Source organism: Amphibalanus amphitrite, unplaced genomic scaffold, assembly GCF_019059575.1.
Source record: "Amphibalanus amphitrite isolate SeventyFive unplaced genomic scaffold, NRLGWU_Aamphi_draft 000114F_arrow, whole genome shotgun sequence".
Lineage (NCBI taxonomy): Eukaryota > Metazoa > Arthropoda > Thecostraca > Balanomorpha > Balanidae > Amphibalanus > Amphibalanus amphitrite.
The window spans coordinates 971,832-995,403 of record NW_024881609.1 but is presented as its reverse complement, the minus strand read 5'-3'; the positions used below and the strand labels follow the sequence as shown (position 1 = coordinate 995,403).

The window sequence follows — 23,572 nt, the reverse complement described above, 5'->3', positions numbered from 1 at the left end:
CAACAGATCATTAAAGGTCACCCCCGCAGTGGCCAGCCATCAACAGCATTGACTCAAGAAAATATGAAAAATTAGCACTTCTTTGTGAAAACGACAAATGTTCTGGTCTGGAACAACGCAGCAGAAGCGGAGGTGTCTATCAGGTTCCTCAAAGCCATTCTTCGACAGCGTATTAATATGTTTAAGATCTCTGCAAGATGCATCCCCCGTTTGCTGACTCCAAAGGAAAGGCAAACTCGAAAGGAGGCGTAACGCGAAAATTTTGGCCCCTATATCGAAGATCCAAAAGAGTTCATTGAACTACTTGTTACCGTGGAGGGATTGTGGGTGTCACACGTTGATCCTAAGGGCGTGGCCGAGTTGCACAACTGGAAGCACACTGAGTAAAGGCCACCAAATGTGTGCGACGTGTTTAAGTCAGACGGCAAGGTGACAGTGGTTGCATTTTGGGATGCTGGCGGGGCTCTGCTCGTCAACTTTCTAAAACAGAGGCGCACAATTAATGATGAATACTACACCTCCCTTCGATAACAGTAGCGAGCAGCAGATATCAAGGAGAGACTAGGGAAGCTGACTAAAAGTGTGCTTCTGATCCAGGACGACGCACCAGCACACATGAGCAGGGTGACGATCAGCGAAGCAGTGAGCTGTGGCTTCGAGTTGTTGTCACAGCCACTTTTTTCTCCGTGCCTTGCACCATCAGGTTGCCACCTCTTCCCCAACATAAGGAAATTGCTTAGCTGTGGCAACTTCGCTGACAGCAAGGAGACAAAAGCAGCCGTCTTGGACGTGCCAGATGCGTCTGAAACCCACTTGGCTATGGAGACCCAGGGGCCTCTCGCGAAGCGCTGCGCGAAATGTTTTTGTCTTAACGCTGGTTATTTGAATAAATGAACATTTTTGGTCTAATAAGTCGACGTCGTATCTCTTCTCCTTCATGGTCGGGCCGAGAACTTTTTGAACGCCCCTCGTAGGATAGTGGTTACATTTCCATAAGTCTGCATTCGTCGACCTACTTCATTAGAATTATAATCAGTCAAAAAGGTGAGTGAACAATGAACATCATGAGAGAGAGAGAGAGAGAGAGAGAGAGAGAGATAGAGAGAGAGAGAGAGAGAGAGAGAGAGAGAGAAAGAGAGAGAGAGGGAGAGAGAGAAAGAGAGAGAGGAGAGAGAAAGAGAGGAGAGAGAGAGAGAGAGAGAGAGAGAGAGAGAGAGAGAGAGAGAGAGAGAGAGAGAGAGAGAGAGAGAGAGAGAGAGAGAGAGAGAGAGAGAGAGAGAGAGAGAGAGAGAGAGAGAGAGAGAGAGAGAGAGAGAGAGAGAGAGAGAGAGAGAGAGAGAGAGGAAACAAATTGCGTCTGGTCATATCATCAACTATAGTTATACTAGCCGTTTTCACAACGGCCATCTGGTACACATTTGGTGCAGATTAGGTGAATATTTGGCATAGATTTGGTCAAATTAGATTCATGGTGTTTCTTAAAAGTTGTTAGTTTATGTTGCGCAGATGCTTAAAGACCTCATTTTTCAAATTATAATCAGAGATTATTTTCGATGAACACGCTGAAATAAATTGTTGATACCTATGAAACCATTTGTTGTTAAAGAAATTTAATGCAGATTTGGTCAAATTTAGGTGCATTCGCCAGATAGCCAGTCGTAAAAACGGCTGAAGATAACACCGACCAGAAGAAATCAGCTGCGGCACCTGTCCTGAGGAAACTCAGCAGCTTTTCATTGATCAGTGTCAGTATACCATTAGACAGTGGACACTCAGGGGGTCCATTAGTGTTGGTGTGAGGCGCGGCGCGGCCCCGGCCGGCTGCGCTGCGCGCCGGCCGGGCGGCGTCGGTCGGCCCGCCGCGGTGCCGCAGTGGCCGCCCGGCCGCGGCTCCGCTCGGTCCACCCATGTTCGCCTACCTGGTCCTGCTGTTCCTGGTGGTGTTTGTGACCACGTTCCTGTGGCGTGCCGCTCTATACACGGAGCAGCTCCGCTTCTAGGCGGCACCATGGCCACCTCGGCCGGGTTCGTGAGCACGGTGCTCAGCACGGTATGCCTGCAGGCGCTGAGGCCCACCCTGCCGCCCGTGCCGCCTCTCACCGCGCCGCAGCAGCAGAATGGTGAGTCTCGGGACACTGCAGCAGCGACACAGCGCACAGGCCTGCAATACATATTAACTAGAGCGGTGAGTCCGGTCAGCAGTTGTGACAGCACGATCCAGGCACGAGCACAGACCGGCAGCGGTAGAACGATGCATACTGCCTTGGACCTGTAGCAGAAGTACCTTGTGTCATAACCCGCGCGGGGCTGGGGTCTCCAGCCGAACGCGCGGGGCTGGGGGGGGGGGTAAATTTTACCCCCCCCCCCCTGTTATCTCCCGAACTAATGGTCCGATTTGGAAAATTCAAACGGCAATCGAAAGATCTCATCACGAACAACTAAAAACATGTACTTAATTTTATGTTTGAGGTCAAGGTCAAGGTCAGGTCAAGGGTACAAATTGCAAGTTCCTACAGTATCTGCCTTGCACCGTAGTTGCCGAAGAATGGAGTCATGCACTGAGACTGATCGCCCAAAACGTGTTCTTAGGCTACCAAGACAATATTCGTTGCATAAAATATCATTCAGAGGTCAAGGTCAAGGTCAGGTCAGGTCAGGTCAGGTCACCAAAAACAAAATCTAGAAAAGGGCATGTGCGACACATGTTTTATGGGTCATTTTACTCATAGAATTCAATAGGCACACTCAATAAGTGATATGGACCACCTCTGGATGAATTTCAGGCCGAGGTCAGGTCAAGGTCAGGTCAAGTGAGGTCAAATTTTGAAGTTGGTTGTTAAGGCCTAAAAAGGTGTCTATCTGATGCAGTTTTTCACGGCAAATCGAATGGTGCTATTTTTGTTTCCGTACGAGGTCTAGAACTTCCAAAAAAGTCATTTTTCAAAAATTTTGTGTGTCGTGACGTCATACAATTTTGAATAACTCCCACATTTTTGAACCGATTCTTCTAAAACTTGGTATGTAGGTGCACATAGACCACTTCTCTGACATATATTCCGGTTTTTTTGATACACTCAAAATTTTTGATTTTATAGTTATTTTCCCAAAAAAGTCAGTTTTTTGAAAAAATTTGGGCCAAAATCCAAAATTTTCAAAAAACCGAGATTGCCATTTGATAGACAAAGTCGAATTACGTATATCCTTTTTTGTTACGTCTCGATTCCTTTAACCCTATTCCTGGCGGGCTCCGCCGGGACAAGAAACTGGCGGGGGGGGCCGATTCGGCCCCCCCCTGAGATCTCGAGAACGAAGCAAGATAGCGACAAGCGGTAAACGGCATCGGATACGCACGGCCAAGATCTACAATTTTTACAAAGGTCATTTTCAGGTCAGGTCAAAGATGACGTCACAGGGGTCGAAAAAGTCAAAATGGCGGCACTAGATATGGAGAGTTTTTCTCGAATAACTTTCGAATTAGTCAAGATAGGAACAAACTAAGGGCATCATCGTGATCCTCTCGTCAATCCGCATCGAATGATATATATGTTGACCTCGAAAGGTCAAGGTCAAAGGTTGACCTCAGGTCACGTGACCTCGAGGTCATCATGTATATCATTCGATGCGTCTTGACGAGCTGAACACAATGAGACCATCCACGCGTCTGTATCTTGTTCCTGTACGGAGTTATTGGCCAAAAACCTTTGGTGACCTTTGATGACGTCACATGACCTCACAGCTGCCCAACAGCAAAACAGACCTCAAGGTAGTGAAGGTTGATCGTATATGAAGTCATGTATGGTATATGGGGCCATTCCGACCCGTTTTAGTGGTAAAAACAGGGAGTTGATTTTTCCCCCATTGACTTATAATGGTGAGGTCGCGAAATTGACCTGACCTTAGGTCACCGATATCAAAATTCCGAGATATACAAATTGCACATACTGGTACCCTAACTAAACCCTGAAGAGAAGAAATTGATCGGTCAAAAACTCTAGCTCTGGCGTGATTGCAAACTTTTCTGAGGTAGCGTCACCAAACCGCCTCTGGTGACCTGACCTGAGGTCAGATCAACTCAAAATTTTCAGACATGTTGCGTAGAAGCCTTTTAGGAAAAGTCAGAAAATTTGAGCTTCCTAGCTCAACGCGTTTGGGAGATATAACCAAAAAACCTCAGGGGGGGGGGGCTCCTGAGGCCCCCCCCCCCCGCCAGGAATAGGGTTAACAATGAAGATGTTAGCGGCGTTTGAACTTTTGCCGTTTTTGAGGCGAAAATGGCGAACATGACGTCACTAAAACGTCAATTTCTCAAAAATTTTCCGACGGATTTCGCTCAGATTTTTAGGGAACGTGTCAAATTGATGTAAGAAAAGGTACTGAAAGTTTGGCGGCGCTGCGCGCCGCCGTTTTTGAGATATTGCAAATATTCGCGAGGGGGGGGGGGGGTAAAATTTACCCCCCCCCCAGCCCCGCGCGGGATAATTCACAGCCACACTCGTATAACCTTCTTCGGTAAATTTTAGCCAGATATCTCAACAAATGGCAGATTCTCTTTTACAATTGGTGAATTCACGGATACACCATAGGCCCTACACCCTACATAGGCCATACACCCTACCTAGCTTTTAATTTGAATACATTTTCTTCTGCGCGTTTCGGATGTTGCAACAACAAAAAAATGTGTGAACCATTGTTTTTTTTAGCGTTAGCTGCTCCCTTTAGATATGCTTTCGTCATTTTCCAAATAAAAAATTAGAATTTTGGACTTAACACTGGTGCGACCTTTACGTGGCCTGTTAGAACTAATTCGAACAGCGTATTGTTACGACGCTATAGCTAGATTTAATGATCGAAAATGACCGAAAAAGCATGCCCAATAAATTACAAATAATTCAACCCGCGCCCGGGTCGGCATCGCAGCCAACCTCGCTACGGTGTGTGTGTGGGGGGGGGGGGGGGTCGTATTTGGCCACATAGGTTATCTCGGAAAGTAAAAAAGCTAGAATGACGCGAAAAAAGAAATGGATAGCTCGCTGCAAGATCTTTGAGAGAATCATTGAGGTCATTTTCTAATGAGGTCATCCCTGAAATCACTGCACGGAGGTCACCAAAGGTAAAAAATATCATGATTTGTTTCCGATTTCGATATTTTTTACCAATCGGTGCATACCCCGGGAAACAAGCTCCGTGAAAAGAGCATTCGATAGGTCTTTCGAAGCGCCTCTGGGAGCAATAACTCTCAAAATTTGATGTTTTGTGAAACATTTTTTTCTGCAATAGGTACTCATAACTTTTGACACCATGCAAGCTAGGCGTTGATTCAAACGTAATCACGTTTCTCTCGTCGAGTCGCGTCGAATGAACAATAAGGTGACCTGAAAAGTCAACTTTAAATTTGATGTCAGGTCAAGGTCAAGTAAAAGGTCATGCTTTAATCTACATTAATGTATATTAATAGATTTGAACGCACCTACGGTGTTTTCATCGCTCTGGCGTGCTTCCATCCAAAGTTGTTGTAAAAAAAACTGTTTAAGACGTTTCATGACCTGAGATGACCTCAAGGGCATAACGGGGGTCACGGGTGCAACTTTTAGATTCAGGGTGTCCTTTTCACCTATATGCCAAGTATGACAGTGTTTTCGCCCAGAAGAAGAGCATCTGATTTTTTTCCGTTGCCCTTTAACCCGCGCCCGGCTGGGGGTCCTGGATTTCCACGCCCTGCGGGGGGGGTTTGAACACCCCCCCCCCTTCTAACTCGGCTCCTGGGCCACGTAGCGATACGTGGAAGGCGGCGTTCGAAAGAGCGTCAAAAATAATGAGGAAATCACTTCGGTCAATTTTTTTGGTCAGGTCAAAGGTCAGGTCACCAGAGGTCATTGAAGGCAAAATTTCGCCGATTTCCAGGTCGAATGACGACAATTTCCAAGAAGCCAACGCATAACTCGGGAACCAATAGAGCTACAGCGCCGCGGAAAAGCCGATAGCCCTATTAACGCCCTTTCTGAGTAATTTTCTCAGATTTGACCTAACGTCAACGGCTTTGCCGGCAGGGGGCAAAAACTGCAAAAATAGCCGATTTTTTTCGGAAACAGTTTTTCTGCAATACCTACGTTAGGCGGCACGGGCGGACATCGATAGCAGCGCCTCTATCGGTCACTAGGGAAAGCTGGGCTGTAGGCGACGAAATACCGGCTGAGTTGTCACACGTTGAATAGGTTTATAGACATCAGTCTTATGAAAAAGTTGAACTTTTGCCTTCAATATTTCTACAGGCAATTTTAGAAGTGTCTTCACATTGATTACAAAACCGTTTAGATTATTGTATTAACTTCAAGCCTTCCCTATTGTTCTTGATGATGCGGGAACTATTTTTAATGTTTTTCTAGCTTAGTAAAAGAACATATTGTGCAAACGATGATAAAAGCATAAATGGAAGATTTTAACACGCGCAGTGGAAGGGTTGCGAGTACTACGCCCAGTGGAAGGGGGGGGCGGATGTCGCCCCCCCTAAGATCTCAGCTCCCACTGGAGCTAGAAAGACGAAATTTGGAGGGTAGGTGGGGGCCATGGGGAACTCTGTTGTGTGTGAATTTCATGACCCTAGGTCAATATCTTCAAGGTCAAATGAGGTCAAATATGGTCAAATCTACCATATTAGATACTTTTTTGCGTTTACACGCCGATAACTCAAAAAGTTACCGGCCGATTTTCTTTTTTCTTTCACTTTACGAAAGAACAAACATTTGGGAGTATGTATGGTGAATTTCTAGATAATCCAACAATAAATATGGCAGTTAGAAGCCTGCTAAGGGTAAGATGTCGCCGGCTGAAGCGGCATCGGCCGACGCGGGAAACGCGGCAATCACAATTTTGTGTTTACACACTCATAACTCAAATTGTTACCGGCCGATTTTCAATTCTTTGACCATATGATTGCCTGTACATTTCTCAGTCTTCTCACCGAATTTGACGCGAATCTAATGTAATCAGCGGTAAGGAGCGCGATGTAAAGACGGAACCGTCCCGCCCCGGCACAGTCTACAATTCAGGCGGCGCGTAACGGCTAGCGCCGGCCGCCGCGCCGCCGCGCCGCCGCGCCGCCGCGGCGGCAGGATGTTTGACTTTACACCGCTATTACTAGAAAAGTTGTGAACCGATTTTCTTATTTCTTGCACGAGAAGATCCGCAATTCAATTTTGGACAGGTAGCCAAAATTTCACATTGATATTATGTTCGCGGCGCGAGTTAATGGCGAAAAACAGGAGGGGTGGGCGAAATCCGCCCCCCCCTTCCACTGCGCGTGTTAAACGCAATTTTCTCTAACAAGTAACAATTAATGGTAAATTCTCTAGGTACACATCAAGGAAAAGGTGCATGCTAACTGATAATTTAAAGTTCTTGGGGACAGTTGTTTTCTTCTTTTCTTACGTCGCCCCAATGGCCGCGAATACACTTGTGATAAGACCTATCAGACTTTTGACCCAAGCCTTGTACGAGCTTCCTGTTACCGGCATCGTGTTCCTCTCGTCAAGACGCATCGAATGAACTATAACTTGACCTTGAAAGATCAACTTGAAAAATTTGACCTCAGGTCAAGGTCATGACCTGACCGGAAAGGGTCATGTTGCATATCAGTCGATCCGTATCGTCGAGCTGAACACATCTAAGGCGTTTTCATCGCTCTAGCATGCCTCTATCAAAAGTTATTTGCGAAAAACTGTTAGATGCCATTCGTGACCTAAAATGACCTCAGGGCATAAACAGGGGTCACGGACACCATTTTCATGTTCAGTGTGTCTAAACCACTTGTAATTCAGTGTTTGGGAGTGTTTATAATGTCTTTCGTCCAAAAGAGGCGCATTTCAATTTTCTCCCATTGACTTATAATGGGGAGGTCGCAAAATTGACCTGACCTTAGGTCATCGATATCAAAATTCTGAGATATAAATTTTGTACATGCTATTGCTCTTAAAATCGCTGAAAGTTTCAAAGCGATCGGTCACTCGGTGTAGCTATGACAGACATTGAAACTTTTTATGAGGTGAGGTCACTTCAAGTGACCTGGTGATCTGACCTTGAATGACCTTAGTCTGAAATTTTCACAACATGTGTAGAATTGATGTATAATAAGGTGTACCAAAAACGGCTATTCGCGAAAAACCACAAGGGGGGTGTTCAAACACACCCCCCCCCAGCAGGGCGCGGGTTAATCAAGAGAAGGAATCGAATAATCAAAATTGACTTGACCTCAGGTCATTGATATCAAAATTCCGAGACATATTAATTGTCGGCACTGATTCCCTCATGCAATAGCCCGAGTATCAAACTTCTAAGATATAAATTGTAGGAATTTGACAGAATCACAAAGTTTTACAGGCATAGTCGCTTAAATTGACCTGGTAATCTGACCTTGTGACCAAGGTGACCTGGGTTCAAAAATTCACACGCGATGCGAAATTGATATATCATAAGCCATAGGTGCGATCTAGCTGATGCATCGTAAGCCAAATTTCGCGGCGCTTGGCGGTCTTCTGTACACACGAAAAAAAACTGGTAGTTGTAGCCAACCCTCCATCCTACCCAGACGAAGAGTTTCCGTGAATTTTTGTGCATTTTGCCGCTAATCCTTAGCGTTAAAAGATACCTGGCAGAGACTCTGCACGTCCATCGACTCCTCACTCCAGCGCGTACCTACATCATGTGCAGCCGCCTCGAATGATTATTTGATTGTTAGAAAAGTGTTATTTGAGTGTTGGCACATCTTCAAAAGAAAATTAATCAAAATAATACATAAAAATCTACCTGGGTGGTTCGGTGTAAACGTTTTGTGATCTGTCAATGGACCCAGTAACGGTGCCGTGCCTGTCAACCACCGTCTGCCTGCAGAGGCGTACCGGACGGCCTGTGACACCACGGACGATTACCTGCGGCTGACGGACGGACAGCTGGTCGAGTGGATGCGACCCCGCGTCACCAGAAATCTCCAGAATCGCACCATCAGAGTCGGCGTCAAAAAGGTAGAGTGCTGCTCAAAATGTGCGTGACGCTGCATTATCAATCAACCATGCGTCACTCATTGATGAATTAACTCAATCTTTTACTGCAGATGGCCCAGCATAGATAAGGAAGATGGTCATAGATCGGTCCATCATATATCCTGAACTCGAAAGTCGTTTCATCGTACATAAAAACAAGCATACCTACGAGTATGGGTCTGCAGTCTGCTCGCTCTGCATAGTGTATATAGTTAGAGAAGTCAGTGTAAAATAACGCCTCCCGTGTCCCCGTGCAGCTGCCGCCGCCAGTGCCGCCGCGCTACGAACCCGACAGCTGGTCGATCCGCGTGGTCCAGGTACTCGCATCCGTCTTCAACTTCACGCCCGAGTATGTGGGCGCGCCCGTGCCGACCGGAGGAGTCCCTCAGAGCGGCGGCCGCTGGAGTGGACTCACCGGACAGCTGCTAGAGGACGTGAGTTGGACTCGCGCCCGACGGGGTGGGGATGGGGGGGGGGGGGGGGGGGGTGGGGGTAGGGCGGGGGGAGGAACGCATTGAACCCAGATTAAATGTAGCTAATGCAATGAAAAAAGCTAATCAGTTGCATATTTTGAACTTTCAAGTTGTCCCGACATTACGGAGTGATCATTTAACCCGCGCCCCGCTGGGGGGGGGGGGGGCAGAATCTGCCTTCCCTCCCGTTTTTCGCCAATAACTTCTAAACGCGTTACGCCAGCGACGTCAAACTTTCAGTACCTTATCATACATCAATTTGACACGTTACCTGAAAATTTGAGCGAAATCCGTCGGAAAATTTTTGAGAAATTGACGTTTTAGTGACGTCATGTTCGCCATTTTCGCCTCAAAAACGGCAAAATTTCAAACGCCGCTAACATCTTCATTTTTAAAGGAATCAAGACGTAACAAAAAGGTTATACGTGATTCTACTTTGTCTATCAAATGGTTATCTCGGTTTTTTGAAAATTTTGGATTTTGGCCCAAATTTTTTCAAAAAACTGACTTTTTGGAAAAATAATTATAAAATCCAAAATTTTGAGTGTATCGAAAAAACCCGGAATATATCAGAGAAGTGGTCTATGTGCACCTACATACCAATTTTTAGAAGAATCGGTTCAAAAATGTGGGAGTTATTCAAAATTTTGTGACGTCACGACACACAAAATTTTGAAAAATAATTTTTTTGGAAGTTCTAGACATCGTACGGAAACAAAATAGCACCATTCGATTCGCCGTGAAAAACTGCATCAGATAGACACCTTTTCAGGCCTTAACAACCAACTTTAGACCTCACTTGACCTGACCTTGACCTGACCTCGACCTAAAATTCATCCAGAGGTGGTCCATATCACTTATTGAGTGTGCTTATTGAATTTTATGAGTAAAATGACCCATAAAACATGTGTCGCACATGCCCTATTCTATATTTTGTTTTTGGTGACCTGACCTGACCTGACCTGACCTTGACCTTGACCTTTGAATGACATTTTATGCAACGAATATTGTCTTGGTAGTTTAAGAACACGTTTTGGGCAATCAATCTCAGTCCATTCTTCGGCAACTACGGTGCAAGGCCGATACTGTAGAAACTTGCATCTTGTATCCTTGACCTGACCTTGACCTGACCTCTGACCTACTTAAGCAAAAAAAATTGGGCTCTTAAGATCCGCCTTGTTGGAGCTTTCGATTGCCGTTTTCCGCGTCTTTCTACGACCATCGGTTCGGAAGTTAGACAGGGGGGGGCAGAATCTGCCCCCCCCCCCCCCAGCAGGGCGCGTATGGCTGAATAGCCCAGCGGGGCGCGGGTTAAAACTGAAATTAAGTAAGGCGTGATAAGTGTGTTGTGTCAACATTCAGCATAGCGAAGTGTCACGTCATTGGAAAGACAATTGCTGGACATTTGATATAAACAAAAAAAGCCGATCCCTTCTTCCTTCGCTCAGGGCAGGCGCTCAAAATGACCGCTCTGTTTCGGGCAGCGCTGCTCAGCCCGGCGCTGGCGGTATGCCATTCGCCGCAGCTACTTCTCACTGATGTTGCGGGCAAATAAATCCACTACACCCTTCAGTTGTCTCAAGCATTGAAGCCTACGTAGAACTATTTTGCCCTAAACTTGCTGCCAGAAAGTTAATTTGAGATAAGTTCGAACGGAACTATACGCAAAACCAAGAATGTTGCGTATTGGAAATTGTGGACCAATCGTCCAATTTTGTAGTCGAGAAGTGCATCGAAAACCGGAAAACCGGCTCGGAAAAGTGCGCCTTTAACCTGTAAAAATACCTTCTTAGCATCAGCCCAGCTATGAATGACAGTCCCCAGCATCTTGAAGCGCTCTATCGTTCCGTCAACCTCTTCTTCGAACCAGAGAACGGCCAACGGGCAAACACCTCTCATCAATAGTGTCTCCAGGCCTTGTCCTTTGTCCCCGATCTTTCCCGGACAGAAAAAAAGTTCAAAAATGCCTGAATAAACACCTCAGGCCCTTATCCGCGAGGAAGCAAGAATATGATGGATTGATTTGGATGATTGTAATTATTGGATGAGTGTATTAGATGTGTCTATGTAACATTTCGGCATGTACTTACCTAAATGTGTATGTTTATATAAATATTAACTTGCGAACCGTTTGCTGGCCCAGGAAGTGGAGATGACAGGAAGCTTCCTGGTATCCAGCATGGAACGTCTAAACCTCGTCTCATTTGGTGAAACAATCGGCTACTCTCAGATCGGCCTGCTGATAGAAAAGCCAAAAGCGGAGACTCGAGACGACTCCCTCTTGGCTCCATTCAGCAGTCACGTAAGGAATACGTTTCGTGAGCTTGGGTGCATTTGATGTGGTTCATGAAGGAAACTATAAACTTTTAGTGCTGAGTTGGGTATCTATTCGAAGTTACGCAAAATTTTAAACGTCTCGGTTTGTCGATGAGTTTGAAAAAGACGATGCCTTTTAGAGCTTGGAATGACATTGATTTTTTCTTTGTCTCAGCCAAATAAATCGCTTCTTATGTCATAATGAGCAGTGAACTTGTCCTTCGTGATCTGATCCGAAAGTGTTTCCCCACATTCCGGCATTCATCTAGTGACAGCACATCAATATAATTGAAAATGTGTAATCGTTTGTTACACTTTACCTCAGCGATCAATCTCAGAGCGCCGATCACTCGGTCAGCACGCGCGCGCCTATCCGACAGGTGTGGCTGCTGATTCTGATCTCGATGATCGTGATGGGCCCGCTGATCTGGGGCATTATCCGGTTCCGGGTGTGGCTGTCCACCGGCGACGCGCACCTGAACCGGGTCATCCCGCTCGGCTCGTGCGTCTGGTTCGTCTACGGCGCGCTGATGAAACAGGGCTCTGTGTTGTCGCCCGTCACAGGTGAGCCAGCACGCCGGCACGCTCCGGGTTGGGATGTGTTCTGTTCGCAGTAGTCTATCATCATCTAGGACCACTCTTGAAGGTCATATTCCGAGGTTGCGTACGTGTACTTTGAATCTAAACCTTTTCCGTATAGAAACGAGGAGGGTTCGTTCTAACGCCGTTCTTTCGGCAGACTCGTCGCGAATGCTGTTTGCCTTTGTAACGCCGTTCTTTCGGCAGACTCGTCGCGAATGTTGTTTGCCGTTTGTAACGCCGTTCTTTCGGCAGACTCGTCGCGAATGTTGTTTGCCACCTGGTGGATATTCATCACGGTTCTGACGGCCTTCTACACGGCCAACCTGACCGCCTACATGACGCTGTCGGCGCTCAAGGTGCCCGTCCAGAGCATTGACGACATCAGCGGCAACCAAAAGTCCTGGCTGGCACCGGCAGGTCAGCAGATCGACACTGCCAACGCGCCCGCTTACCGTTCCGTCCGCTTTGCAAGGGCAGCTAACCGACCGTTTACGGTAGAGCTTAATCCGTGATTAGATGTCAAACGCGCAACTTATTGCAGCTAGTTACAGGTAGCTCAGTTCACACTCTCGCTCTCATCCAAAGCATTTGAATGATTTAAGCCACCGTGCTTCTTTCAAACAGGTGACAGCATCCAGATGTATGTGAACAATTCGGCGACACTTCGCCGACTCCAGAGTGCTGGTAGGGGCTCCTACATCCGACATGATGAGCCCATCGCCAGAACCATCAGCAAAGTTCGCTCCGGTGAGTGACTTAAATCTAATGGGGAGCTGAATTTAACGTATAACAAACAATGCAAGTCACCTGTAAACTTGTTGGTAGTCGCCTTTGTATCAAAGAAGTTGAATGTAAAGCAGTGGCGCAGCCAGGGGGGGGTCAGAGGGTCAGCTGACCCCCCCGAAATTTCTGTCAGGGGCCCGCTCGAGAGAGAGAGAGAGAGAGAGAGAGAGAGAGAGAGAGAGAGAGAGAGAGAGAGAGAGAGAGAGAGAGAGAGAGAGAGAGAGAGAGAGAGGAGAGAGAGGTCTTAATCTAACCGGACGAGAGAACTGGCCCCGGCCCCTGGGAGAATGGGCCCGGGCCCCCTGAGTGGATGGGGCCCGGGCCTCCCCGTGGATGGGTCCGGGCCCCGGGAGAACAGGCCCCGGGCTCCGGGTGGACGGGGCCCGGACCCCCGGTTGGATGGGGCCCGGGCCCCCGGGAGAACGGGTCCGGGCCCCGGGAGAACGGGCCCGGGCCCCCCGTGGATGGGTTCGGGGCCCCAGGAGAACGGGCCCCGAGTGGACGGGGCCCGTTGGATGGGGCCCGGGCCCCCGGGAGAACTGGCTCGGGCCCCTGGGAGAACGGGCCCGGACCCCCTGGGTGGATGGGTCCGGGTCCCCGGGAGAACGGGCCCGGGCCTCCCGGAGAACGGGCCCAGGCCCCCGGGAGAACTGGCCTGGGCCCTCGGGAGAACGGGCCCGGGCCCTCGGGAGAACGGGCCCGGGCCCTCGGGAGAACGGGCCCGGGCCCTCGGGAGAACGGACCCGGGCCCCCGGGAGAACGGACCAGGGCCCCCGGGAGAACGGGCCCCGGGCCCCCCGTGGATGGGTCCGGGCCCCGGGAGAACGGGCCCCGGGTGGACGGGGCCCGGACCCCCGGTTGGATGGGGCTCGGGCCCCCGGGAGAACTGGCTCGGGCCCCTGGGAGAACGGGCCCGGACCTCCTGGGTGGATGGGGCCCGGGCCTCCGTGGATGGGTCCGGGTCCCCGGAAGAACGGGCCCGGGCCTCCCGGAGAACGGGCCCGGGCCCCCGGGAGAACTGGCCCGGGCCCTCGGGAGAACGGGCCCGGGCCCCGGGAGAACGGGCCCGGGCCCCGGGAGAACGGGCCCCGGGTGGACGGGGCCCGGAGCCCCAGGTGGACGTGGCCCGGGCCCCCGTGTGGATAGGGCCCGCGCCCCCGTGTGTATATGGCCCGGGTCCCCGGTTGAATGGGGCCTGCTAGGGTGACCCGCTTGCTCCGCAACGCGAATAAGGGGTATTTTCGATCGGTGGGCGTTTGGTTGGTCTTGTGTTCGTGGGTTATGTATCCATTTCGGTCGATTGCTTTTTGACGGCTAAGCATTTTGGTTTAGGAAAAAATATCCATTGCATCGAGGTACTGGTGTCTGATAGGCAAGCGTTCTACTATATACGTGCTATATACCATGTCATGTGTAGTTTATAACAAACGTTGACGTAGGTTATTGAAAAATGAAAGCCATCGATGAGTTACTATGTAGAGGTTTGAAACATTTATATTTTTAAGAATGCTGCTGCTCGTCATGCAAAAGCGATGGTTGGATTTTGGACAAAATTGAATGTTCTTTCCAACTATGCCATTTTCAACGCTCAAACGTACCAGTTTATGCAGTAAAACCTGTGTAATTAAGTAAGTCATTAACAAATACCATTTTCTCCAGCGGTTTGTTCCACCTTCTTTTTGATCAATTAGCTTTTCACAATTTTTCCATGCGAGGCTGTGCATTTCTTTTGCCAACAGGCGTTGTTAGAACCCGCTCCGTCAAACGGTCACCCGAAAATAGCATTAAGTCCCAAATCTGTCCGAAACGTCAATTTTCCAGCATAAGTGCCCTCACGGGTGCACGATGCGCGTGCCATCCCTGCACCGCACACCATTCGATAGCCCGTTCGATTCCCTACACGATACTGTGTTCCCCGTGCCGATCGGGCCCACGGTTACCGAGCCATACTGCACGGGACCGGACCAGTGTCGGGCAAATTCAGCCATTTTCGCACGATTTTGCAAGCCGATTTATGCATGTATTGTAAAGCCTATGACGCGAATTTCCACTTTTTAAGCACGCGCCATGTGCTCGCTATCGATCCGATCGAGCTGAGACCCTCAAAGGCACGTTGCCCATCCTTGATCTATAAATCGCGCAAATTTCAGCGCACTAGGTGCAACGGTCTGGCCTGTACCCCGCGCTAAGTAACACCATGCCGGGACCTCGATAGCAGACATCAATCTACGTCACCACATCACCACACCACAACAAACCCGGCCCAAGGCAATACATGTCCCATATGAGCGCGTTAACCCTCGCCGGCACAGGCCATTCCTGAGTCATTTTGCGTCCTTCGACGGCACAAGGGGAGGGTGGTACGAGCCCCCCCCCCGCGTTTGGCCCATGATCGAGCTAGAGCTTCGCGAAAAAAAACGAGCGTGTTGCCCGTGACGAGAGTAAGCCGATGATACTCAATTTTAAGGTTATTGGTCATTGGTTGACCTTCCAGGCCAGGTCAATGACCCAAAAATCGGGAAAATCGGGACCTGTTAGAACGTCGTAAAGTGTGGCTGCTATAGGGGTTTTCAGGGTGCTGATCACGAATAGTTATCATGTTAGTTTTGATCACAGATGATGTCTTTATGCATTTAGGTCAGGTCGGGTCAGGTCAGGTCAGGTCAACCAGTAGGCGTCGTGACGCGTATTCGTAATACGTGTCAACCACCTCTGACAGCTTCGTAACATGTTACGAAGTCATCAAAACTACTTCGCAAATGTTCAAATGGTTGCTAAATTCGGATTCAGCTCCAAAAAGTAGCCTAGAAACATGTATAATTCGAAATATTACCGAGGTCATCATAGGTCAATGACCTGACCTGACCTTCAGGTGACCTTGACACCCACCCTAATGCATGGGAGCAGCATCAACTCACATGTTTGAACGCTTGAAATCACGAAAAGATTGCAAACGCGCGGCTAATGCGAGCCGGCATACGCCGAATCGCGATTCTGGCCAAACATGTCTCGGAAAGTAGGTCACAGGTCAAAGGTCATTTGAGTCAGGGTCATGCAATTTCTAGGGTAGGTGTAAAACTGATAAACGCGAGGGTACTCAATGTGTTGTCGCGATCGGCCGCTTTTTACGCGAGTTATTCGCGAAAAACTTCTTGTGAGCGAATTCACGTAATGAAGAAGGATAAAGGCACAATCTTCTACAGCAGCCAATAGATGACTTAGGTCTTAGGACAGGCACACGGAACTTCTTAAATCTTGTCCGATCGATAGAAGCAGGCAACAGCTCCGTTTGCATATATGCTATGCATATTGCGGAAGGGGCACATTTCGGCCTCGAAAGATACGAATTCATACCTCATAGCCACATATTTCTGTCATGGTCAATTTGCGTAGAAATTGAACACCGGGTGATTACCGAGCTATTGTTTTATCAAAATTTTCCGATTCAAACTCGCTCAGGGTTGTCGTGTAGGTAAAGGGGGCCCGCTCAGCAGAATGCGTATGAAATATGGAAAGATTCTGAAAAAAATGGGTGGGGGCCCGCACACTAGGGGGCCCGCTTTGGAGGCGATGACCCCCCCGAAACGAAATCCTGGCTGCGCCACTGATGTAAAGTAAAACGCTTGTTTGGTTATGTAGCTTGCAATTTAGATCACCATTTAGGGGAGAGTGGGGTAAGATGCCCAGAGTGGGAAAGATATCCCACCCCCTCTAACGGCGGAGCAAAGAATCAAACCTGGAAATTAATGTTCTTAGCGTAAAGCGGAAGCCTTCCATATTACTGCACACACAAAAAAAATGCCTAGCTCAATTGGGCAACGGTGGGCTGGTGGTTGCAAGTTTTATATTTACTGCTTTCAAAACAAATTTGGTGTCAAAACATTGTGAATATCAAAGCCAAGGTAAATATTTTTATGTCCGTTGCTATTGCCGTGAGAGATTCAAAAGCCTGTACTGTGTCCCAACCAGTTTGTTTCAGGGTGTAGTCTTCGTGCTAACAAATTGTACTGATTAAATGGTAATTCGGTACCTTGCAGGGAAAGATACCCTCTGACCTGATGGGGAAAGACGCCCCGCTAAATCCGTGGGCTGCCCTTCAAAGAACCCGTCGAATCATTTAGTACAAAGTTGTGATGAGAGACAAAAGCCGATTTAGGACTACTGAGAGACCAATACGATCAGGTGCTCCGCCTCCCCATACCGGTATCTCGGCCCCTACACCGACTTTTTGGGCGACATCTGACTCTGATAGCCTTCACGGCGATCTCTGTGGGCCCCATAATTGGCCCTGAGGCCCCTCACAACATCCTTTGATTATGGGCTTCTACGGGCCGCGCTGGCATCTGAAGTGAAGGCAATGAAGTACCCACAACGGTCTCCGAACGCCACCACGGAGGCTTGTTTGGCCGCGCTGGACTATGCTAGCCCTCACGATGACCTCTGAAGCTCCTCACGGCGATTTTTGAGGGCCCTTACGATGGCATTTAAGTGTCTACCGCAGGTTCGAAGGGAACTGATTCGTTGCAGGCAATTCACGTGCCCGTTTATGTCACTTTTAGTGCGGAAGGGCATCTTACCCAACGCCAGTGGCATCTTTCCCACCCTCTGGGGTAAGATGCCCCCTTGTACTTCTTCAGGAAAATGATAAATAACAAAAAATTATCATATTTGAAGCACAAAAGTAAGATACTTTGTGGAAAAAAATGATGACAGCTTCCGTTGAAACACCATTATCTTGCTTTCCGATCGGCATTTTCGAGTAATCCATGACATTCCTAACCCCTGGGCATCTTCCCCATCCTCCTTCAACCTCATGAAGGTTACCACGCTGGCGATTTATGGCCTAGATAATTTTTGAAAGTATTATAAAATGTGTGTAAATTTAAATGAGACCTATACGAGTAAACATACATGTAAATAGGTATGTATAGTAGATATGGACCTACATAACCTAGTTGCATACATATTCTTGTATTGTCATCCCTACACCACACACTGTTACTCGTATAAGCATGCGTTATACCTGCAAAGCTTTATTCGTCTTACACTTTACAGGTTACGTTTACATTGACGAGGTGTCCAAGCTGAATGCGATGATGATGGCCGACTACTACGCCAGCAATCACACGTGCCACGTGTACGTGGTGCCGCTCAAAGACCAGTACATCAAGTACTCGCTGGCCGCTCCCAAAGACTCGCAGCTGCACCACATCTTCGACCCATTGTAAGTAGTCGTGACGTCTGGCAATATGTGGGCAAAACCCGCTGCAGAGCTGGCTCTTCCAGAGTTTCAGCGTTGTGACTCATAGTCCGTTTAATGGGCCGGTCGGCGGATGTCTTAACTAGTCGTCAATTGCAATCTGCTGCAGTTTCCCTGAACTGTTGTCAAAATCACTCTCTATCCTGGAATATTTCTTACGAAACAACTTAAAGACGCTTCTTTATCGCTTAAAGATAATATCGCATTTAACTGTAAAAATATGACAGCTTACTTATTACGATTTATTAGCTGCAGTAGAATCATCGACGTATGGTAGTTTCAATAACGTTACAAAAACGTTTGTCATGCTACCAAGCCATGGCTCAAATTTCCCTGCATTCACTATGAACATAAATATGTTTGCATACACTTTCGCTGTTATTTGAGCCCTACAACTCTAATAGCAATATATAAAATAATTAATACATAAATATTATATTAATTGATATTAATATATAAATAATATCAACCCCGGCTTTTTGTTGATGTTTAGTTGAAGCGTATCACTCCGTGTTGCAGCGTCCACTGGCTGGTGATGTCCGGCATTGCCAGCAAGTGGAAGCGAGACGCCGAGGTGGACGCCGAGCCCTGCGCCATTCCCAAGGGCATCCAGGGCACGCAGCTGAAGAACGAGGAGCTGCGCATGATCTACTACATCCTGCTCGTCTCGTACGGCTGCGGCGTGGCGCTGCTGCTGTTGGAGGTCGGCCTGGGCCGGCTGCTGGACCGGTGTGCCGGCGGAGGGGGCGCCCGGCCCGCCCGCCAGTCCCTCTCCGTGCTGCAGCGCGTGCTCGGCCAGGAGGCCGGCGCCGCCGCCGGCAAGACCGCCTGGCCGGCCGCCAGCGGCGACCAGTCCAAGCCGACCACCACCTACGCCTACGGCATGTCCGTGAACCCGGCGGCCGTTTCCACGTGGTCTGCGGTGACGACGTCGCTGACGACGCCGCCGGCCGGGCCGGCCTCGTCCGCGGCGCCGGCCGGCTCCGGCTCGGGCGCGCCGCGCTCCGACCGCGAGGTGCTGCAGGAGATGCGCAACAACATCAAGTACATCAACAACCGGCCGTACATGTTCGTCAGGGATGGCGCCGGCGGCGTGCGGCCCGTGCCCGTCACCGAGGAGCGCAGCGAGGTGTTCGAGCGCGTCTTCAAGGACCTCAAGGAGCGGCCGAACAGCTCCAGAGTTGACGACCACTTCGGCGACCTCTATTCTCCCGAACACCTCATGCGGCAGTAGGCTAGCACGCGCAAAGAGCTGCTCACCACTCACAGGTCTACCCTGGCCACTAGAGAGAACGCACTAGACAAATGAGGGTGGTGGACCGTGGACATTTGGAGGACTCTTTATAAGATATTTTTCTCTTTCTCGTGGATAAATCGTCTGGTCATGGCGTTAAAGCGTTTGGGACATTTTACAAATTGACGGATGAAATCATGTGATAGAAAATAAGTAGGTATCTAAATGTACCGGAAAACATCGACGTAATTTCGAAATCTTCGTACCTTTATTTTCAAGGCTTTTATGGGCTGAACTGAGATAAAAATATCTAAATGAGATATTCCGGTCTTTCCATTAGCCTTGGTCGACCAGAAAAAAAATGGGCCGATCAATAAAGCTGATGTGCTTGGTTTTCAACAGTACACTTTAACTCATAGAATAGAATATTTTCAAAAGAGCCCGCTGTTACTTTGGAACTGGCAATGTGACGAATGTGCCCGGGTCCCAATAGTGATCCAAGGGCACGAGGTCTAACACAGTAGCTAATCTACCTTATAATGATACCTATCGATAAACGAGACTCGATCGATGGCATCATTCGATATGCAAGGATCAATTATGTAAAAACCTGCCGATGCCTATGAAAGCCTTTAACCCGCCTTGTAAAAATACGTTGCATATCTATTATCTAGATATAGATTTATCAACTTATAATCAGTTTCATCCCAATTAACGGCGTATCAATGAAACTAAAACTGCGATGAGATGTTTCCATTTCCCAACCATGCAAGATGTGCTTGGAATCGTGTAGGTACCTAAACATGCTACGTTGAAAAAAATCAAATATGTATAGGTAGGTATTGTGTAACACCAATGATGAGTGTTTTCTTGTTGGATCAAAGTTGTCCCTATGGGCATTGGGCATCCCACCAATTTATCACCCAATGATCAGGGCCTCCTCTAACATGTTAACTGGGGGGGGGCGCGGCCCCCGCAGTGATGCCACTGCACCCCCACACACTCCACCCCCCCCCCCCCCCCCCCAGTGGAGCTGAAATCGCGTCACGGGGGGGAGACACGCAGTTAAGCCAATGATATAGAAAAATGATGAACTTCCACTTCAAGCTAACCAAACAAACAAAATCCACAATTTCTTAACGATCACCCAACTTATTGGACTAATTTTAGTTTTCTTATACCGTTGGGTTGGGCTCTTTCAGTCTACTGAGAACATTTCAGATCCCCCAAAGACGAGCGGATAGAGGACAGACATTGAACTTATAATTGAACACAGACTGACGCCCCAAAGGGACAAAGTCCATCCCTTGAGAAGGAAACGTCCCGTTGGGTCGTCCTCTCAATCAAGCAAACGTTCAACACGGAGGAGTGTGAATATTCTTTCGGGTAAGCGTGCGTATTCTTTAAGAGGAAACTGCTTTTCGCTCAAATAAGAATATCGCAGAGTTATAGGATGAGAGAAGCTGTTTGCTTCCATATAGGTACGACCTTGGTTTCCAGTGTTTGGGAGAGATTAACCCTCGCACTTATTGGAGGTCGGATAGACCCACTCCCCTTGTTTTTTTTCGCAAATTAACTCGCGTAAATAGTGACCCATCGCGGCGAAACTTGTAGATGTTCGAAGTAATCAATTGGCTACACAGTTCCTGAAAATTTCATTTCATGGCTCTGACCCTCGTGACTCGTTAGTCGTTATTTGGAGTATTTGCCCCAAACGTACAGCGGGGTCGGATCGCTTACCAGTTTTCTATTTTTTTTCTTCTAGGTTTTCAACAAAAAATCGTATCAGGGTTGTGACGAAACACAAGTGGCTGTAAATCCGATGAGAAAACAGGATTTGGGGGTACCCCAGGTTTGGCTCCTGGAACCTCTGCGCCCCCCCCCCCCCCCCAAGTGAAAATTCCTTAGAGGAGGCCCTGCCAATGATCAACATCACTACTGTAGTAAATTAAGCGAACAGCCTACCTGTTTATGTGTTCAGTAACATGTTAACACATCAATCATATTTTTAGGACGTTGGTTCTGATGTACTTTAGAGCTGTGTGTAGGTATGTGACTGCACTGTAGCCAAGCCACTATAAGACGGAGTTTAAAGTATTTTTATAACCGCCGCAAAAATCACAGAGGACAAAAACCCACTGGTGCATAAGTTTATCTGCATGTAAAGATATCTAAAGTAGCATATTTGAGCGTGATAACTTAAGGATGGTGAATGTACCTATGTATAGGTACAAAGGTTTGATACCTATCACACATAGGTACACTGACATTCTGGTGCATAGATGGAATAAACATTGCAAAACACACGCATCGTAGTTTTAAGAGTGAACGTGATTAAATTTGCGCTTTTGGGTAGATAGGGTAGGTACTAGGTAGGTACCTACTTGTGCTATTTAAACGGAATTACTTGAACATTACTGAAAAGTTATGTCCTCTGCCTTAGATTAAAACCCTGGAGAATAATGTACAATCGTTGTACATAGGTACGCTATGTCTAACGTGACTAGTGCCGCTTTCACCTGTTCTTGGACAAAATAAGATGACTTATCAATAGCAAAACTCTTGCAACAATTCAATACCTACATCATTGCACTCAGCACTGTTTTTTACTGTCGAAATTGACAGCACTTTTACATATAAATGCGTGCGGTGCAGCTAAGCTAGGTGCAAAAAGGTGTATGAAGATACTATGCAAGGGACACCCTGCTTGTGCCGACCAGATGATTCATACCATTCCGAAACCCGATAGCACCAACACGATAAGGTATCAAAGGAAAGGAAGGCTACCTATAGATAGATGATTTGCGCAGCGTTGTTTGTGAACTCTTACTGAGACCTGCTGTAGTGTCAGCAATGCTCAAAATCAAACGTGTCTTTTTTCTATTTTGCATGACATCCGAGAACCTCCAGGTGGATTCCCGTCTCCGGGCAAGTTTATTTGGCCGGGAAGCCGGATGAGCCGTGCGATCACACGTCCGTCCGGGCGGTCCCGAGCCGTGCAATGCAACGTGACCGAGTGACTCATCGACATAGTTCTTATCACGCTCGTCAGGTGGCGCGCTATGATGCTAGTGAACACCGGGCCGGGGGCCGCGCATGGCTCACAGTCGGGGGCACAGTTGAGGGGAGCGTCCGCCCAGCTCTCTGACGGACGGGGCCGCTGGTGGATAGTTATCACGCATTCACGGGGTCCAGTAAACGATCACGGCAGTGCAATAACAGTGTAAGCCAAGTCTGATACGGAGGTGAGTGTAATGTGAGCGGCATTGTGAGGAGCCGATTTGGTTACGACCACGAGTGCCGACAGCGTCAGCGGCATCCATGGACGTGTGAACGCATTGCCACTTTTGAGATTTGTATGTTTGTCATTCAGTTAGAAGAAGAATCTCAAAGGCAGTTCCTTCCCGCCTTAGCAGCTGAAGTCAAATTCTCGAATTTCGACAGCGCGCTGGCGAAATTCGAGACTCGAAATAACAAGTATCGACTATCAGAGCGGTGCACCGTTCTGATAGTCGAGACTTGATAATGCGGCAGTTATGTGCGGTGTCTTACGTGTAGCACGAAATAAATATCGCTCCTCTCCTCTTCTCACTCCGTGCTAGGCTAGTATGTTCTTTTCTGACCGATAACAGCTCGAAGTCTGTGAGTAGTCCCTCGGAAATCATAACTTAACCCTCGCGGGCGGAGGGGGGGCGTTTTTTTGCCCCCTCCCCCTGGCGAATATTTGCAATAGGTCAGAAACGCCTGCTGGGGATGGAAACACGTTTTAGAGTTTTAGAGATAATGACAAATTACGAGCACGATTGTGTAGAGTTTGACCTAGCAAAAAATACTAAAATAATTTTGGTGACCTGAGGTCAGAGGTCATGTTAACGACCCCGAGCTGGGGTTT

At 48.1% G+C, this 23,572-nt stretch overlaps 1 protein-coding gene across 2 annotated transcripts; it reads left to right on the top strand.

Annotated features, from left to right (window-relative positions):
- The first annotated feature begins 1,889 nt into the window (after nt 1-1,889).
- Nucleotides 1,890-21,310, top strand: LOC122381092 (glutamate receptor ionotropic, delta-2-like). Of its 2 annotated transcripts, none has more exons than XM_043364864.1 (9): nt 1,890-2,120; nt 8,884-9,014; nt 9,290-9,466; nt 11,649-11,807; nt 12,202-12,385; nt 12,656-12,820; nt 13,028-13,150; nt 18,242-18,410; nt 18,966-21,310. In XM_043364864.1, the coding sequence occupies exons 1-9, from the start codon at nt 2,009-2,011 to the stop codon at nt 19,678-19,680; spliced, it is 1,935 nt and encodes a 644-aa protein (XP_043220799.1). In that variant the 5' UTR covers nt 1,890-2,008; the 3' UTR covers nt 19,681-21,310. The 2 variants fall into 2 exon arrangements, with proteins under 2 accessions (XP_043220799.1, XP_043220800.1); XM_043364865.1 differs by lacking the exon at nt 1,890-2,120 and adding an exon at nt 7,457-7,487.
- Nucleotides 21,311-23,572: the final 2,262 nt, after the last annotated feature.

What these genes read in the sequence shown, in the direction of transcription:
- LOC122381092 (XM_043364864.1), top strand. Translation starts at nt 2,009, where the DNA reads ATGGCCACCTCGGCCGGGTTCGTGAGCACGGTGCTCAGCACGGTATGC. An exon ending in TCAGAGTCGGCGTCAAAAAG is followed by an intron (nt 9,015 to 9,289) that starts GTAGAGTGCTGC and finishes GTCCCCGTGCAG; the next exon opens with CTGCCGCCGCCAGTGCCGCC. An exon ending in CATCAGCAAAGTTCGCTCCG is followed by an intron (nt 13,151 to 18,241) that starts GTGAGTGACTTA and finishes TACACTTTACAG; the next exon opens with GTTACGTTTACATTGACGAG.